This window comes from Myotis davidii, unplaced genomic scaffold (genome assembly GCF_000327345.1).
Source record: "Myotis davidii unplaced genomic scaffold, ASM32734v1 scaffold265, whole genome shotgun sequence".
Lineage (NCBI taxonomy): Eukaryota > Metazoa > Chordata > Mammalia > Chiroptera > Vespertilionidae > Myotis > Myotis davidii.
In genome coordinates this window covers 2,760,762-2,779,483 of record NW_006296627.1, presented here as the reverse complement: position 1 = coordinate 2,779,483, position 18,722 = coordinate 2,760,762, and the positions used below count along the sequence as shown (strand labels likewise).

At 54.3% G+C, this 18,722-nt stretch overlaps 1 protein-coding gene across 1 annotated transcript in view; it reads right to left on the bottom strand.

Moving 5' to 3' along the window:
- Window positions 1-18,722, bottom strand: part of TSPAN18 (tetraspanin 18) — a 158,436-nt gene that overhangs the window by 13,143 nt on the left and 126,571 nt on the right. Inside the window, exons 4-6 of the mRNA XM_006772245.2 lie at window positions 5,109-5,192; window positions 3,602-3,672; window positions 851-1,045 (exon numbers count right to left, since the gene is read on the bottom strand). Coding sequence (XP_006772308.1) covers window positions 851-1,045; window positions 3,602-3,664 — 258 coding nt within the window. The 5' untranslated portion in view covers window positions 3,665-3,672; window positions 5,109-5,192. The remainder of the gene's footprint in view (window positions 1-850; window positions 1,046-3,601; window positions 3,673-5,108; window positions 5,193-18,722) is intronic.

Here is an 18,722-nt window from a genome sequence, read left to right as displayed (position 1 = left end):
CGGCTTCACTCCCACCACCCACTCGCCATCCACACACACACACACTTCTCTACTCAGGGCTGCTTTTAACTGAACCCATAGCAGGGCTGGGCTTGACCCACAAGTTCTCCTCGCCCTGGGGGCTCACAGGACCCCGCAGGGGGAGAGGACCCACCTGCCAAGGCCAGGAAGGTGAGCAGAAGCCCAAAGAACCACAGCTCATGAGACTCCCACAGACAGAGAAACAACACCTACCCCTTCTCTCGTTTGGCTCCCACTGACAGCTGAGCTGGTCGGCTCCTTGCTTACTTTATGACAAGCAAAGTCACTGAGACTCAGGTTAAGAAACTAGACGAGAGTCACATCATTAGTTAGGGGACAGAGCAGGGCGCACACTCCAGCGAGGTCTGCCTGCTGCCCAGCCCATAGGAGCTGTCCAAGGACTATTTATTTAAGAAGAAAAGTACCTCCAGAGGTCCTATCATTTCCATTTTGGAACTGGAAATGCAAACGGCGACTTATCCAATGGCTGTCTTAGCCCTTGTACCAAGGAAGGAATTATCTACTGGAGTTCTTAAAAGCAAGCAGGTACATAAGCATCGTGGCCAACATTCTCCATTGACAATGCCATGGAGGAGCCTGGCTGTTTGGGCCTGGAGGCTGAGGCCACTCTCCACCTGGGGGCAGCTTGCCCACACGGCACGCCTGGCCCAGCACAGAGCAGGCTCTGGAAGCTGGGGCTGCAAGTCCCCTTGGGAAAGGCTGGCAGCCCCCCCACTTCAGGAGGATGGCCTGCTTGGTCCAGACCTCAGTGCGAGTCCCTGCAGGGTCGGCACCGGGCCCCGTGGTGGGGCGGGATGGCAGTACTCACAAACAGCAGCAGACACTTGTTCTCCCGGATGGCCCCGCAGCAGCCCAGGAAGCCGAGCAGGAAGAGCAGGCCCCCCATGGCCAGGAGGATGTAGACGCCCGTGATGAGCAAGGGGTTAGCAGCCACGATCTCTCGGAAGCCAGTGGGGTCCACCATGACCCAGATGCCGATGCCCAGCAGACAGGCCCCACCCAGCTGCTCGCGGGTCAGGAGGGAGGGAGGGAAGGGAAGAAACAGAAGAACGGAGTTAGGTATTAGATACCCCCCCCTCCCCCACACACCTTCCCGAGCGAGGCCCGGTGGAGGCGGTGGGCCCTGGTGAGCCGGGCGGGAACTCCATTTGCTGCAGGAGCCGGAGTCCCAGCACCGCTGGTCACTGCTCCGAGTCTTCCTACTTACTCTGACCTGGTCTCAACCCAACCTCTGCTCCAGCCCCCCCTCGGCCTGCTGAGAACCATGTATGTGGAGTTTATTTGCTACTTTTATTTTTTATGTTTATTTAAATATATTTTATTGATTTTTTACAGAGAGGAAGGGAGAGGGACAGAGAGTTAGAAACATCGATGAGAGAGAAACATTGATCAGCTGCCTCCTGCACACCCCCCGCTGGGGATGTGCCTGCAAGCCAGGTTCATGCCCTTGACCGGAATCGAACCCAGGACCTTTCAGTCCGCAGGCCAACACTCTATCCACTGAGCCAAACCGGTTACGGCTATTTGCTACTTTTAAATTCCCCTTAAATGTCAGAGCTGCAGGGTGAGGAGGTCACCTAGTCCAACCCTCAGATTCCACACTGAGCCCCAAAGGGGGCCAGCGACTTGCTGAAGGTCACACACAAATTCGAGGCAGGACCCTGGCCTCCCTGACTCCAGCCCCAAGGACACTCACCAAACTCCCTGAACATGCACTGACACCTACACTGTGCCTGCACCCTGCCAGGGACAGGAAAACACAGACAGAAGCCATCCCTTCTGTCCCCAACAGGAGCTCAGGCTGGGCTCCCCACTCTCAAATCTGCACCTGGAAAGCCTTCGTGTCTATGTCTTCATCTGCATGGCCCATCTCTCCATGCCTTACTCATCTTTGGAGAGAGGCAGCATAGATCAGAGAAAGGGCTGTCGTACTTCTTAGCTGTGTGACCTTGGGTAAGTGGCTTAACCTCTCTGAACTTCAGCTTCCTCATGGTTAAAAAAAAAAAAAAGATAGTAATTCCCATCTCCCAAGGAAGAAAGGACAGAATGGATGTGAATGTACTTAGCAGGTTTCAATAAATATCCATTCCATTTGTCCTGGGCACAGAGTATTGGAAACAGATCAGTTGCAGGAGAGCCAGTTTGGCATTGTTGGATTTTAAAGGCTGTAAAGTGTCTGAAATCCCTGTGTGGCGCGGGGGCCTGAAGAATGAGTGACAGATGGTGGGAGGAGCAAACTGCCAAGCTCTGGCTTGGCTGGGCGAGGTCTGCAAGCTGCAGGGAAGCGCTGCACAGTTTGGGGCAAGAGATGATATTTTAGGTACAGTTTGGGCGGAGTGCGGTGGAGGGGCTGGAGGCACCCGGCACGGGGAAGAGAGAGGAAGGGAAAAGCGACAATTTTGCCTCTGTCATTGGTCCTGACCAGCCTCCAGTATGACCTGTGTCCCTCCTCATGGCTGGTGGAGGGTTGGGGTCTGCCACCGGTGTGCTGAGGTCCGCTGCAAGGAGGGCTTGTGCAGACTGAGCTGCCCAGGCGACTCTGCCCACTTCAGGTGGAGGCACTGGGGCTGGCCGGGGGTCACCCAGCTTAGAAACTGGGTCTAGAATTCAAGTCTGTCGGGCTTCCTGCTCTTCAGGATTATGGGGCAGGGGCGGGAGTCCAGGACAGTTGCTGAGATGAGTAAAAAAATGGATGGAGAGACAGACACAGCCAGCCTTACCAGAAAGGGGCCTCTTTTTCATAGTGGCCCTCCCCTGGAGGACACTGGTGGACGTTTAATCATCCAGGTCTTGGCAGCACTAAGATCAAAGGTTCAGGTGGGGCAGGGAAGCCTGCAGGGGCTCAGGACGCCAGGAGCGTGGCTCTCTCCTGGGCAAGGCCACGGGCCTGAGCACAGCTTTGGTGGCTGCCAGCAGGTGGGCAGTGCTGCTGGCCACCTGAGCACGCTGGGCTCTGTCCATCATAGGTGGGAGGGGATGGGGCTCAGCTACTGAGTGCTGACGCAAGGCAGGCACTTCCTCATCTTGCTTAATTTTTTTTAAAAGACCTGTTGAGATAGGCAATGAAGGGATGAAGATACTGAGGTTCAGAGAGGTGAAGTGTGTTTCAAATCGCATAGCTGATAAGATGCTAGGCTTGGCTTTGAATCTAGGTCTCCCAGTTCTAGAGAGGTTTCTGCATCCATCAGGTTCCCCTCCAGCTGGCGTCTGTAAGGCTCTGGGGTTAAGGCTAGGTGGGGCTCCCTCTGCTGTCCTCTACTCACCCCATCTCCTCCTTTCCCCAAACCCACCGGGGTCAGATCCCAAGACAGTGGCCAGGACCGAGGCCCTCACTCTTTGTTGGAGGAGCTGGACCATCCCGGGCCCAGGAAAAATGTCCCTCCTAGAATAGCGGGCTGTTTGGATTGGGGTGGGCACCGCGGGGGCCTCCCATCCAGGAAACCCTGGCCCCTGTGCCCGCCCTGGGACTCAGCCCATTGTGACTATTTCCAGCAGCAGTCGGTTCTGCCCACTCAGCTGAGGCCTAGGGCGACCGCAGGCACGCTCCAGGAATACTTACAAATATGAAGAAATTGAAAACAAACATCAGGTACTTCATGCAGCTCAGACAGTCACCTTCCATGGCTCCACCTGCAAAACAGCAAGGCTCTCAGGCCTCCCCCTGGTGGCCCTTGTCCCTTCCTTCCTGCCGCTGCCCAGCCACCAGGCGGCTCCTCTGCCTGCCCTTCCAGACCCCAACCGGCTGCGTTAGCGGTTGTTCCCTGTCAGGAGAGGTAAGGACTCTGACGTGGAGAATTTCCGAGCAGGGAGATGAGTGTGTGCAGTGGTTCTCAAACTGGGTTCCCTGCCACTAACCATATCCTACAGCTATTTTCAGGACATCCAATAACATCTCAGAAACCAACCCCTCACCACTGGCCAGGCATGTGTCTTGGGTTTTAGAGCAAGTAAACCACTCCAGGGTGGGGGGCCCTGTTTCTTGGGTTATTCAGAAGCTCTGGCCACTAGGTATGTAGGACTTTGCAGTCCAAACACGAAGGTGGGACTTTCACATGTACTTAACCAATGACCTAGTGATGGCAACCCTGTTTGGTAGATAAAATCCTTGAAGTCTTGGGGCTCAGAGGGATGAAATGTGGGAGTCAGCATCACAGGCGAACTTGACCGTGTGAATTCAATGTCCCACGTGCACTGGGAAGGCGAGCAGGAGAGCAGCTTAGGGGCTGAGTTCTGGGGCATCTGCCGCACGGGGAGCACCGGGGAGAGCCCTGGGCCTGCTGCCTTGGGCCTCATGGTCTCAAGGCACCTGTGCCTGCCACCGTGTCCCCGCACCTGGCCGAGTGAGGGTTCCGGGCTTAGAGATGGGTGTTCTTTCCCCGGACGCAGCCAATTGTTTCTTGTATAACAAAACCAGGCGTTTTAGAGCTTTGAGGGGATTTAAGGGAAGCTTTCCTTTGACACCGCTGTTTGTGTAAGCGCTGGCTCGAGCTTAGCCCTCGTATAACTTGTGTCACCGGCATTTCGGTGAAAGAAGTTCTTGGTCATAAAAAGCCAGGGGAGCGCTGATCTGTTCCAACACCTTCATGTTGGAAATGTGAAAACTGAGGCTGAGAAAGGGAAAGGGGGTTTGGCCAAGTTCTAAAACCAACTAGTGGAGGATCTGAAACTGAAGCCTAGACCAGTGCCCATGGATACACTACGTATCGAAGTTTTACTCATTGATCCTGGTAGCACACATCTCCCGCTGTTAGAACGTACACTTCCTAAAGGCATGGACCTGTTTACTGCCACCTTCCTAGTGCCTCGAGCAGCACCTGGCACATGGCAGATCCCCAATTAATATGTCTGAATGAATGAATGGTGGGAAGAGAAAGCAGATAGAGGACAATGGCCAGCAAATTAGATAAAGACGAGTCAGGAAGAGAGAGAAAGATGGAGAAAGACGGAGAAAGAGTGAGAGAGTAAGAAGTGGTATAGGAAGAGACAGACGGACAGAAAGAATTGACGGGGAGGAGGGTAGGGTAGAACGGCACAGATTGAAGAGGAGGCAGTTGCTGACTTGTCACCTGGGCAGTTCTTTCGGCGTCAGCAGGACAGAGTCTCCTGGTCAGAGGGGCTGCTGTATAATTCTGTTATTGGCCCGGCTTGTCCTATAAGAGAAAATATTCAATTACCTTAGGAAGTCATTAAGGCACAGCCATGTTCAAGAAGCCATTTATGAAAACCCGCCCTCCGAACACACACTCAGGCAAGTGCCTCGCTCATCTAGACCCATTAGGGCTAATGAAAAGCCCTCAGCACCTGGGCCCCTCCAGCTGCAGAGGCCGGCAGGGATGCCCGCCTTCTGCCCAGATGGCAGCTCTAGGTGCCCCTGCTGGGGCTGCGTGGGGAACATCTTCAAAAGACTTGCAATTTCTGGCACGGCTTCATCTACGCTGCCACCCTGCATGTGGCTGATGAGCTGGGAGGAGACGATGGGCATGGGTGGCCCATGCACCTGGCTGCCACCTGGCTGCTACCTGGGCATCTGCAAAGATACCTCAGTAGAGCATGCCAGTGGGGCCCTGTTCATCAAAGCCCCTTCCCAGGTCCCCCATCTCCCCTGAGAGAGAAATCTGGTGTTGGAAAGGGTTCCGTAGCTTTGCATAAGGACTTGCCGGAAGGGTCCTTCAGAGAGTCAGCTCCTGGCAGTGGAAATGAAGGCCTGGTTTCAGCAGTCCACTGTGCCCAGGTGGCAAGTCCAGTTCTACCAGACTCATGGGGAATTCCACAGCCAGGTCCTGCTCAGACACTGGGCTAGAGGATAAGTTTCAGGGGAGATCTGAGGCCCGGGAGCTTGGGCTGCTGCGCCTCCCCACGGGGAGGACAGGGGAGACGGGGAGGATTTCTGGGTCTCAGGTGCCCATTCAGATTCCTTCTCCCCATTTAGGTTGGTCCATGCTCACTCCACCGCCACTTCTGCACAGCCTGGCACACCTCGCTGGGCACACCTGCCTGGGCCAGCTCCCTGAGGCCTTTACAAAGTTACTTCCCTCCCTGAGTTGTTAAATTCTCCTCTGAACACGGAGATTCTCCATTTTGAAGCCAAAGGTGGTTGTAGGAATTCATGGTATGAGACATAAAATGAACCGAGGTAATATGAAAACACTTGGAAACCAGGAAAGCACAGTTGCCAGGGGCAGCATCATCACAGATGGGAAATAAGTGGATGCTCGAACCACATCCACCACTTACCCACGGAGGTGAGCGCGGGAGAGGACCATGGACATATGGCTGACTCAGGATGGGTAAAAACACCTTTCCCCTAAAGGCCCCGAATTCAAATTAATGTTTACAGTGTTGTGATAACTGAACCTAGTAGTAACTAATAGTATTGAGCAGTTACCGTGTACCAGGCTATGCTAAACATTCCTCCTTCTTCTCTTGTTTCATCCTCACTGAGGAAGTGGGTGCATTATGTCATTTACAGATGGGGAAACTGAGGCTCAGAGAATGTAATTAACTGGCCTGACGTTATTCACGTGGTCAGTAAGACATGGCCATGATTCAGGCCCAAGTATGCTGGACTCCAAACAAAACACCAGTCCATGGACCTGGTACCAGGGAGAGGACACCAGGAAGAGCAAGCGCTAAGCCTCGGTCCCCAAGTCTCCAGCCCAGTGCTGCTCTGCCCCGAATCAGGCAACAAGGCAGAATCCCAGGGACCAGCTAGCATCCCTCCTGTGCCAGCTAGAGGCCTCTGGGGGGTAACCCGAAACTGCCATCCCTTGACAGATGGGGGCCCTGAGGCCCAGAGAGGGGCAGAGACGGGGCGAGGTCACGCAGCGCCTCAGGGGTCTCCTCTGCAGGCCCCTGCCAAGGCCAGACAGCTTTATTAATGTTGCCCCTCCCACTGCCCCAGATGGCGCCTCAGTCCCATCTGCACAGAGCGGGGTTCTCTGATTGAGAAGGACAGCTCAGTTCATAAATCACTCCTTTTACTTTCACTGCCCCAGCCCCCAGCCCCCAGGCATGCTCTCTGGAGAGAGAGAAAAGAAGACAAGTGGACATCAGCGATGGAGAAACCCCCACCAGAGGAAGCAAATGTTAAAAGTCTGGGCTGCTGGGGCATGAGAAACGTCCTGTACGCGCCCCTGCCAGGTGAGGGCGCTGTGGTGTAGGAGCAGCCTCACCCCCAAACCCTGGGTTCCAACCAGCAGGGTCTCTGCCCTGACAAGCTGCGACCTGGCCACCCTCCTCAACACCTTGAGCCTGTTTCCTCATCTGTGCCATGGGGTTTCTCAGTCTAACTCCCAGGGCCCTTGAGAGAAGTGAAGGGGATGATGTCGGGGAAAGCACTTTAGCGGCTGCACATCCAGCCTTCCTTCCTGTGTGCCAGACACCTACTAATGCCAGCCCTGGGCTGGATCCAAGGCACGGAGACCGAGGACTTGCTCAAGTCTAGTGAGAAGCAATAACCCAGTACTTGGGGAGGAGTGTTTACAGCCACCAACCTAGTGCTCTGGGCATGCCCAGCAGGAGAGAGAAAGGGCTGGAGGGGATCCTAGACACTGGGGAGGCCTGTGTGTGGGGAGGACAGGGAGGACCAACATTCACTGGGCTCAATGAGAGTATACTGTGCCAGGGGCCATTACCAACAACTATCTTGCTTGAAAAAAACTGCAAAATAGATTATTATCATCATTCCCTTTTACAGAGAAGGGAAGAAACTCTCCAACAGGCCAGAAAAGTCTCAGAGCCAGAACTGACACCAGGTTTTAAGAGCCACGCTCTCCTTCATCCGGATGGAGGAGGCTGGTCAGAATAACAATGATGCTAGCCGTCAGGTTCAAAGCTGAGTGGGGAGGACTTATTTGCGCTCTGGCTGCGCCTGCTGGGCCTCATCCCGGAGACAGACGGTCTGATAAACAAGCAATTGGCCCTAAATCCTGGAGTGCCTGGCAATGGCACGGACATGGGGACGTGGACACAGCTGAGTGGGGGATAAAATCTAATTAGGCTCCTGGGAGTGGTGCCTTGAGGGTTAACGGTACCAGGCAATCTGCCTTGGATGCAATGGGATCCTAAATGACAGCTCCCCCAGACCCATTGAATCGTGAATGTCCAGAGGGCAAAGCATTGAGCATCCAGGGCATCTGGGAAGGAAATGTATATCTGTGGTCTAGGAGCTGAGGCAGTACTTGGGCGCTCAGTCCTTGCCACAAGCCCTTTCTTCTGTCCCACCCAGAACGCACACAAGCTGTTTCCATCAGAGAAACTCCAAAGAAGACAGCGCCTTAGTGAGGGGCAACTCGAAAGCCGGCTTTTCACACTGGGGATGCCGAGGCCCAGAGAGTGGCAGGGTCTTGCCTGAAGTCACACAGCAGGGCTGGAACCGGGAGCTGCTGACTCGAAGCCTGCTGCTTCCCCCCACGCAGCCAGCCACCTAAGGCTGCTTTATCGTGACTTCCAGAGCGCTTTTCCTATATTACCTCACTGAATTGCCCCAACTACCCCAGGAGATGGGCACGCCTGCTTTACAAGTGAGGAAACTGTGGCTCAGAGGTGCGAAACCACTGGCCCAGAGTTTCACGGGAGACTGGAGAAATTGCTGGGACAAAGCAGGATTCCTTAACCTTCCCTGGCTGTCCTCCAAAGGTGTGGCCTCTGGGACTTGGGCCTGCTGATCCCCAGAGTGACCACGGTCCAGGGCTCCCACCCACCCACATGGACCTGGACTGGACTCAAGCCACAGGGAGTGCTCATCCCAGACCCAGGCAGGGAGTCTGTGTTCCTGCCTTTGAACGGAGACGGCCCTATTGCAAAGGCCTCTGGGAACAAAGGTTCTGCTTCCTCTTGCAGAGACTTTTACTTGCCACGGTCCGGGCACTGAAGGCAAGGCAACCTGGCCAGTCTGAACTTGGTCATGAGCAAGAGCGGTGGAGGGCCCTCTGTGTGTCGGGAGCAGGATGTGGCCTCAGAACATGAGTCCAAGTTCAGGGTGGGGCCCACCAGCGAAATGTAGCTGAGGCAGCATGAGGGACTGGGTTGCAGGGCTGGGAGGGACAAAGGAGGGCGGAGGGAGGAGGGGGGACACCCGCCTCCTGAGGCAGATCCTGCCCTGTCCTTCGCCCCTGCTGAGCCCTCCAGGGAAGTTTCCCCGACTGCCAACCTGGTGATCTGGGGAAAGGCAGGTGTAAGAAGACACAAGCAGACATTCCCAGGGCCCAGGGAGGACAGGTGCAATCGGGCACACCTGGGAAGTCCCTTTGGGCTGTGCAGGCACACTTGGGTTCTGGGTGATGGCATGGGCATCGAGGAAATGGGAAAGGAGGCCAGCTCAGACTCCCAGGACGGAAGGGGCAGGAGTGTGCCCTCTGAGTGTGTCATTGCTGTCAGACCTTCCCCACCAGACAGAAGCCTTCCATGGCCGGCAAAGTGCTCCCACTTCCTCTGAGTCCCCTCAGGACACAAGGGGGTACTGGATGGAACATTAGCAATAGAATGGCTGCTCCTGCTTCACGTGTGGCAGGAACCATGCTGAGCAGGGTTCCAGAATCATCTACACAGGGCGAATTATCCTCGAGTTACTGAGGCTCGGAGGACGTGAGTGAGCCCCCCATGCTGGCCCAGCTGGGGAGGGGCAGGACTGGGAGTCAGACCCCAGAGGGCACACTGCTGCTAAGTGCCAGGAACCCTGCTGGTGGATGGGCTAACAGACAACATGCTCACAGCAAAAACAAGTGGCAAAGAGAGGGGACTGGCTGACACAAGTCCTGGGTTCGAGTCCAGATTCTGAAAACTGGACGAAGCCTGCCCTCTCTCTGACCTTCGAGTCCTGTGGCTGTGTCCCATGGACAACCGCCTCTCTATGCCTCGAATGAGGAGCATGGATCTCAGCCTCCCCTCCCAGCAAGCAGGCATGGTCTCCCAGCCCACACTGCATCCCCCCTCAGGGCCTGGAGCGGCAAGAGACCCTTTGAAAAACTTGGTAATCCAGCCCAAAATATACAGGGCTGTTGCTAGAGCAACCTGGCTGCTACACAGCCTGGATTTAAACATTTAATGGCTTCACAGGCGTGAAGGGGGTCTGGGAACTAGGTGGGAAAGGGCACAGGTCTGAGCAGGGATGAGGGGGCCAGGGCAGCCCCCTTCCCCCATGCACACCCTGCAGAGAAGGGTGCCAAGGCTCCTGGCCCGTTGCTGTACTTACCCTGTCAGATCAGATCACACAGGGGAAACAGATCCTGACTGGACCCCAGGGAGTGGGTGAGATACAGAATTCCACTGTTGGGAGTAATGGGAGGTGTGTCCCAGGGGAATTTCTCTTTTGCAGTTAGACAAAGAAAACCTACTCTCTTCTTAAGTGCCTGCTGTGTGCAGTTCTCATATGAATTCCTTAGGACCTCTATAATCCTGAGGCAGGCCTATTACTATTTCCAATTTACAGCTGAGATAACTAGGATCAGAGGCATGAAATGACTTGCCCAAGGTCACACAGCCACTGACTGGCAAACTTACACCTGAGGGGTTGTGGCTCCAAAGTCAGTGCTCTTTCTGTTCCATCTCTGAGGAGTCCAGAAACACTGCTGATAGCTGATAACAGTAATGGCTAGCATGCATGAATTCCTTTCTACAGGCCGGACACGGTGCTGAGGGCTAACCCACTGAACCCTCACAATCACCTTGTGAGGCAGGCTCTGTTACCCCCATGTTACAGATGTGAAAACTGAGGCCCAGAGAGAGGAAGCAACAGACCGAGATCACAGGTAAGCAGGGGCGCTGGGATTCAGGCCTCAGCAGTCCGCACTTCATCCAACTCTTCTTTTAGAAAGGTGTTAACAACAATGACAAACCAATCATCTATCAATCTACTTTAAAATCCCCTTTCACCCTGCTGCTATGTCCACGTCCTCCCAAGTTGGATAGGACAGCAAGAGGAAATTCGCCCAGCACTTAGCAATAAAGATGAGTCAGCTCAAGGTCTGGCTTCAGTGACTTGCTCTACGCACAAGACACATTCACACAACCTCATGCAATACAGACAGAGCCACACAGACACAGACACAGACACAGACACAGACACAGACACAGACACACAGACAGACAAAGAGATGCATGCACATAGACAAAGGACAGATATATACATAGACACACAGACAGAGAGAGCCACGCACACAGGTACAACCTCATTCTGATGTGTACTCCTTACGTAGGGAAGTTCCTCCTGGCATCTAACCAAATTCCCTCCTATGTTACATTCCTCACAATGCAACTCTTTCCATCGATGCAATACCCTGTTACAGCTCCCAAAGCCCTTCTATGTTTATGCTCTTGCTCTATCCGCAAAGCCATCCACTGAGGCGAGCAGGGCAGAGATGACTACAGTTGTGGGAGCGGGGCCCGGGGAAGTGAGGAGCTTGCCCGAGTTGAAACAGCCTCTGTCTGAGGCGGGCTCTCACCAGCTGTTGTGCCTGGTTTTTGAGCAGATTTCAAGGCGTCCTCGGTGACACCAGGTTGCTGTCAATTTCACTTTGCTCCTCTGCAAGGAACTTCCTTGGACCTCAGCCTGTCAGTGTTTAGTGAGGGGACTTCCCCGGTCCTGACTCACCTCCCTCCTGCCTGTGTGCGGCGTGGAGGGCGGCCTCTCAGAGCTGGGGGATCCCGGCTGTCCTGAAGCTTCCCCATCTGAGTAGGTTTCCTCTCTGAGGGTAGACTGGCAAGGGTCCCCCCACCCCCCCGTATCCCAGGGCCCAGCAACTCTCACGGAGCAGGTACCCCACCCCCGCAGCCTGAGTCCACGGTTACATTTGCTGTGCAATAAATATTAGAGACGCGGGGTCTTCCCAGGGCAACTGCAATGGATTCTAGTCACCTGGTCTGAATTAGGGAGGAATGACTACAGGTATTTAAAGCTCAAGTCCTGACGAGCAAACCACTGAAAACAGAGAGACCGTGACCGAGCGCTCCACGCGGCTTGAGAAAAGCCTGGAGAAGATGCATCAAAAGGAAAAGCTGGGGCCGGGGCTTGAGACCACGGGCAGGCAGGAGTCGGAGAGCCGTTTTCCTTCCTCCCCATGAAACATCATCCCAGGGGTGGGGGGAGAGGGAGGTCCTAATATAAGGTGACAGGAGAAGATCTGACTTTGGGTGGTGGGCAATATACAGATCTTGTAACATACAAACCCACACCTGAAACCTGTCTGTTCATGTTGACCAATGTCACCCCAATCAATTTAATAAATTTTAAAAAAGCATCATCCCAGCTGCTCTTGGGAGCCCTGAAGAAGCAGTTCAGGGCTGGGGGCAGGGAAGAGGCTGGGCTGGGCTGGAGACAGGTCTGGGTCTCAGACAACGGGGAACAAGGAGCTGTTGCATCTCTCCATGGAGCCGGCGCCCCAATTCCACCAGACGGCATTTTTGCCGCCAGGAAGGACGCTGGCAATCCCGCCAGGAGCCTCAGGGATGAGCAAGTGTCGGTCTCACTAAGCTCCAGACGATTTCTACTTCCTTTGGACAAAATAATAGTAAATAATAATAAATAATAATATGAATAAAACTTCTCCAGGTCTTGGTTTCTCCATCTGTAGGATGGGACAGAAATCCCCCACCCCCGCACGTGTTCCATTGGGTGGTGGGTAGGTGGGGAGGAGCCAAGGGAAAGACATGAACTTGCAGGGGACACGCGAGGATGTGCCAAGCATCCATCTAAACCAGGGTTGGGAATTTTTTCTTTTGCCATAAAGGGGTAGACAGTAAATATTTCAGGCTTTGCAGCTATATTATTTCTGTCACAATGACTCAACCCTGCTTTGTTTGAGAAAGCAGCCACAGACTGCATATAAATGAATGGACAGGCTGGGAGCCAATACAACTTTATTTACAAAAAAATATGGGAAAGGCTTAGCCCACAGAGAGTAGTTTGTGGATCCCTCACCCTAAGGAATATTTAGGGACTCGCCTTGGGCTAAAGCAGAGGATTAGAAGTGGATGTGTTTCCCCTCGTTGTGTGTGGGGTGAGTAATGAGAGAGGCTACAGAACTGGGTAGGTGGACGGCTGGTTCCAGCCCTGTGTTCAGGCTGTGCAGCTTAGCCAAGTCCCGGCACCTCTCTGAGCCTCACCAGCTTCACTGTGGACACAGGGATAAAGATGGCAGAGGGCCAAAGGAGGCCCTTGTGGATGATGGGCCGTACCCTCAGCAATCAGAAAATACTGGGCGAAAGACTAACTCAGACCGTAGGAAGCAGGGGAGCTGGTGAGGCCTAAGAGCTCCAAGTGGGGCACGCACTGGTCTGAACAGCACGGGGTGGGGAGCTGTCCATCAGGAGGGGCTGAATGAACCAGAGGAACTGGAGCTGTCGCCCTCTGGGGCCAGGGCCTGACCCCGCTGCCCTGTAGGAACCCAGGGAGAACCCTCCTGGATTGTATCCTTTGCCGAGAACTCCTGAGAGGAGGGCTGTACTGCACAAGGGTTGCTGGGGTGCCAGAGAAGCCTGACCCTTCGGCCATGGCCACTGCCCGGTCTGGCGCATGGCAACGTGTCTGGGCAGCACTTCTTGGCCTGCCTGCTGCAGGCTTGGTCCCCTCTCTGAGGCCCTCACAGATGACAGATGACTGACGCAGAGCAAATTACAAGCCACAGATGTGCCCTTTGATTAGCCCGTGGTGCATGGGAAGGCATCTTCTCTGTTCTGCTGAGGTCCAGTAGCAATTACAAGGGGCAGGGAGGCTGTGACCACGTGGCAGGTTCTGGGAGGGGAGGAGAATGGTGACGGTGGCAATGATAAGAGTTAACAGGATGCTCACTACGTGCCATGCACAGTTGTAAACACTGTGCGACTATTCATTCCCTTAATTTCCACAACAATCTATGAAGTGGGGACAATCATTGTGCCCATTTCACAGACAAGGAACACCAGGCACAGGGAAGTGAAGTAATGTGCCCAGTCACACAGCCATGAGCCTGCATTTGAACCTAGTAAGTTAGTCTCAGCATCTGGACTCAGAGGGCTTTGAAGATGTCCCAGAGCTGGTAGGTCAAACCACCGATCTCTCCAGAATTGGGGAAACCACTAGGAAAGTGTTGCAGTGGGAATCGGGGGCTCAGGGTCTAGTCCTTGCTCTGCCACTAGCCAGCCAGGTAGTGCCAGGCAAGTTCCTCGCCCGCCCCGGGCTTCTCTGGCGAGGCAGCAAGTAGAGCAAACAGAGGCGCCAGCGTATCCAGGCGGGATCGCCCTCCCCACTGGCTACCTGTGCGGCCTTGGCCTTCTGACCTCATAGTCGTGGGAACATGCCATGAGCCACAGTGCCTGAGACGAGGGAACGCGCTCTAGAAGTGGGAGCTGTTATCCTCCTTCATTTGCAAGCCACACCTCTGGTCCACCCTAGGCCCTGAGCCATGGTCCACAGCTCCATGGCTCCCCAGGCCAGTGCTGAGCAAGCACCGGGTGTCACTGGCTCTATTTGTGGGTGGAAAGAATTCTGCTATTGTCCTTGGGTACTGCCCTTGGGTCTGGAGATCTGGGTTCAAGTTTAGGTTACACCAGTGATGACGAACCTTTTGAGCTCGGTGTGTCAGCATTTTGAAAAACCCTAACTTAACTCTGGGGCCGTGTCACATATAGAAATTTTTTGATATTTGCAACCATAGTAAAACAAAGACTTATATTTTTGATATTTATTTTATATATTTAAATGCCATTTAACAAAGAAAAATCAACCAAAAAATGAGTTCGCGTGTCACCTCTGACACGCGTGTCATAGGTTCGCCATCACTGGGTTACACAATCAGCCAGCTAGCTCTGGGGTTGAGCCAGGTTCCCATCTCTCAGTGGGAATTGGGGGGCTCGAGGTCTAGTCCTTGCTCTGCTACTAACCAATGGTGTGTGCCAGACTGTCCCTCTGCCTCTCCATTTCAAAGTCTCATCTCTCTGCCTCTGTGTGCTCTCTTCCCCCTCTCTGAATGCCCACATGTGCATGTGTACGTACACACACACACACACACACACACACACACACACACTCTTCCTGGAGGTGGCAGGCCCAATAGTTCAGGCTACCTGCTTACGTCAGCTGGCACACTTCTTTAAAGCACACCTCGTTCAGAGGCTGGGACATAAATCCCGGCCCTGGGCTGTGACCCCCAGCAGGCGGTGGCCACATTTAATTTAGAGGCTCTGCATGTCTGAGCCATTGCACAAAGCTGGCTGGCCCAGAGCAACATCAGGACTGCCGGGGCCTGCTGAGAACAGGGGTCCTGGGGCGCCTCCTCGCTGGGAAAAGGAAGAGCCGGGCAGGTGTTTCATTTCCCTCTGGCTGCCCCGTCCTTAATTAAGCAAGAGAAAGACTCAGCAAGTTCATGGGGCAAGGTTGGGATTTCCAGGAACATGGGGTGGGGAGGGGGTGTACGGAGCAGGCTTTAGACCATGGCGGTCCTGGCTCCCGTCAAACCCCATCCCTAGGTGCTGTGTGACCTTGAGCATGCACCGCTGAGCCCCTGCAAGATGACTTCAGAGCCACCAGGGCCCTGAGCACTTGGGCGGATCTGTGTCACGTCCAGGTACACCTGAGCCGCAGGGCTAAGTGAATGTTGGGAAGATGATTCTGGGTTTTGCCTGAGACCATTTTCTCATGGACTGCCTCTTCCAGGGTGTGATTCTGAATAGCAAATACTGTTGGAGAAGAGATTCTATGGGAAACGAGTCAGAAAAGTGGCATCAAATTGGACTTTCCAGTAAGAGATGAACCTGAACGAGAACCTGGATCCACTACCTAAGTGGCCGGAGGTATCAGGGGTGGGGTCAGCCCCTCCTGGCTGTGTGCTCTGGGGCAGGCAATGCTCCCTGCTCAGTAGGGCTGAATGGAAAACAGTGGTTTAGAATAGCGCAGGCTCAGTGAACATCTGCTTGCATTGCAGGGCTCTGGTGGTGGGACACACATTTCCACACATATCTCATTAAAACTTTCCTGCAGCCTCGAGAGGTACTAACATCCTTGGTTCTCAGACGAGGAGACGAGGAGTGAGGCCCGGAAGGACTTGGGAGTGGTGGAGCCAGGAGTGAGCTGACCTGTGGGAATTCTGAAACCCCAGCTTTCCCCTGGCTCTCGGCCGCTTCCAGTTGCCTCCCCCCAGTTGAAGGTCATGTTTCCCTCTGAAATATGGATGTAAGGACCCTTTGCTCAACTTCATCAGTGATGCTCAAAGAAATCCTTCCTTCCCAGAATGCCTTGTTCTTATCACCAGGTTACAGCTGCCCAGCTGCCCCCAGAGAGCACTGGGCAGACTGGCCTTCGGGGCAGAGGTTCAGAGGGTGGCTGGGGGTGTGGGGGCGCCAGGGCCTGGGAGGGAGCTGGCGGGGGGCGGGGGGGCAGCTCACCAGGAGAGAATCAACAACAAGAATGTGGTGCACTTCTACAGAGCTGCGTGTGCCAGACTCAGCCCTCACTGATGCCCGCAACTCTGTGTGCTGGATGCTGTAATGACCTCGTTTTTAATTGTGAAAACTGAGGCTCAGAGAATGACTTAACTTCTTAAGTCACTTGCCCAAGGTCACTCAGCTAGGCAGTGGCAGGGCTGGGGCTTGAACCCAGGCAGTCTGGGCTCCTCACAATTGCCCAGCACTGCCCCTCACCCATCTGTGACAGCAGGAGTCCCAGGCCTGCAAGCTAGTCCCTTTTCTGGGCAGCCCTCTAGAGCCCCAAGGTGAAGATGGGGCCCGCAGTGTGCTGCCCCCACCCAGAGTGGAAGGTGCTGTCCTGCTGGGTGGGCTCTCATGGAGGAATCCATCGCTTTTCCATCTTGGAGGATGTCAAAGCTTGAGGTCCCTGAGCCCGTCCCCTCCGTTACATAGATGATGGGTCCCAGGACCCGCCCCCAGTCACCCCGCATGTGCTGAGGCCATCAGCACCATGGGCTGGGGCAATCCTAAGATTCTGTTTCCCTCTCTCTGCAGCTCCCTTCTCAGATGCTCTGTGGCCAGTCCTGTGGCTCAGGGACACCCAGGCTGGGCCCCTGCACCCAAGAGACCTCAGGAAGTGAATATTTGGGAGATGTTCTAGGTGCTTCTGTGCCCTCATTTAATCCTCACAGCATCACTAATAATATCCCCATTTACAGATGAGGAGATGGGGGTCTCAGGGCTGAGTATCTGAGTGGGCCTCTTTCATGCATATTTGATTTAAAACTTGCTAAAACTTCACTGGGAGATACAGGACCATCTCCTTAATTTGTAGGGCCCAGTAAAAATGAGGGAAGCTCTTACTCAAAAGTTATTAAGAATTTCAAGCCAGCAACAGCAGAGAATTAAACCAAGTGGGGAGGGGGGCCTTCTAGACGCAGGGCCCTGTGTGACAGCCCAATTGCATAGCTGTGAAGCTGGCTCTAGGGAGGTGTTATCACCATTACCATTGTGCCATTCAGGGATCCGAGAATCAGAGAGGTATAGTGGCTTGTCCAACATCACACAGCATTATGCTATGGCTTAGAACCTCACAAACTCTCCCTCCTCAGTTCCTGCATGACTATGGGGGGAATCCTATTGCCCCCTGCACATCTGGGGACCCAGCCCAGAGAAGACGGTGGGAGAGCAAACCTGCCTGTGAATCTCCTGCATGTGTATGTTTTTTCCTTGTATTTTACTTCAAAATAGTCTACAGCTGTTTTAATATAAAAACAGGGTAATGCCTTCCAAATCCTTAAGAACTGATGATCTATTAGAACACATCCCAAGACTCTGTGTACACCATGGTTCAGGCAGGAGCCCCCGGGCCCTATGGGTACCCAGGATTCAGTTGAAAAAGCAACATCCTAGGCAAAAGATCAGAGCACAGGCCCAAGAGCCAATACTGCACAATACATGTGCGTCTGTCTCCCTCCCTCCCTCCCTGCTGCTGGCTTCGAAGGAAACCTCCTCCAGGATGGCCCCAGACCCAGATGGCGGGGAGCCTCCACAGGCGTGGTGGAGACGCCAGATCTCATTATTCCATGGGGAGGGGGGCAGGCTTGGCTCCCTCCCTCCTGGGGGGATGCCCCAGCCTGTTCGCAGGAAGAGGAGGCGGTATTGCCCTTTCCACCCAGCCAGGTTCACTCACCACGCTAACTGGAACACATAATGGTTGTTAATGCAATCTCTTTTGGGAAGGCGGGTGCACGGGGTCTCTGGGGTGGGGTGTGGCCTGGGCAGAGGAGGGCCGCTAATAATATGGCCAAAGGGAACTGGGGCTGTGGCTGAAAAGCCGTTTGGTTTTGGTGCTTGCTTTGCAAAGACTTGAAATCTGTTGTAGCTGCTGCTGCTGTGTGTGTGTGTGTGTGTGTGTTCGAGTGTGGGACCAGCAGGGTCAGTGGGCATGTGCACAGTGCAGGGCTATAGGCCCACGGGGGGCGGGCTAGATGAGAACACTGCTTTATCACATCTAAAGGCAGCACACAGTGGTCTAATTTGGAGGAAGCAAACAAAGGCATCTATTTTCCCCCTGACTAACTCACCCAGCCCCTATTAACACTAATTAGGAAGACTGGGAATTCCCCATAACTTCGTAATTACGGCTAACAGACTTCGCAGGGGCCAGGAAGGAAATGGAACACCCCATCCTGTTTTCATGGCCAAGGTGATGATGGCTCAGGTGGTCACTGTGACCTTCCCACTCCTCCAACCCTCCAAGCACTGGCATCCCCCCCCCCACCCCCCGCCGGGGCCAGCGG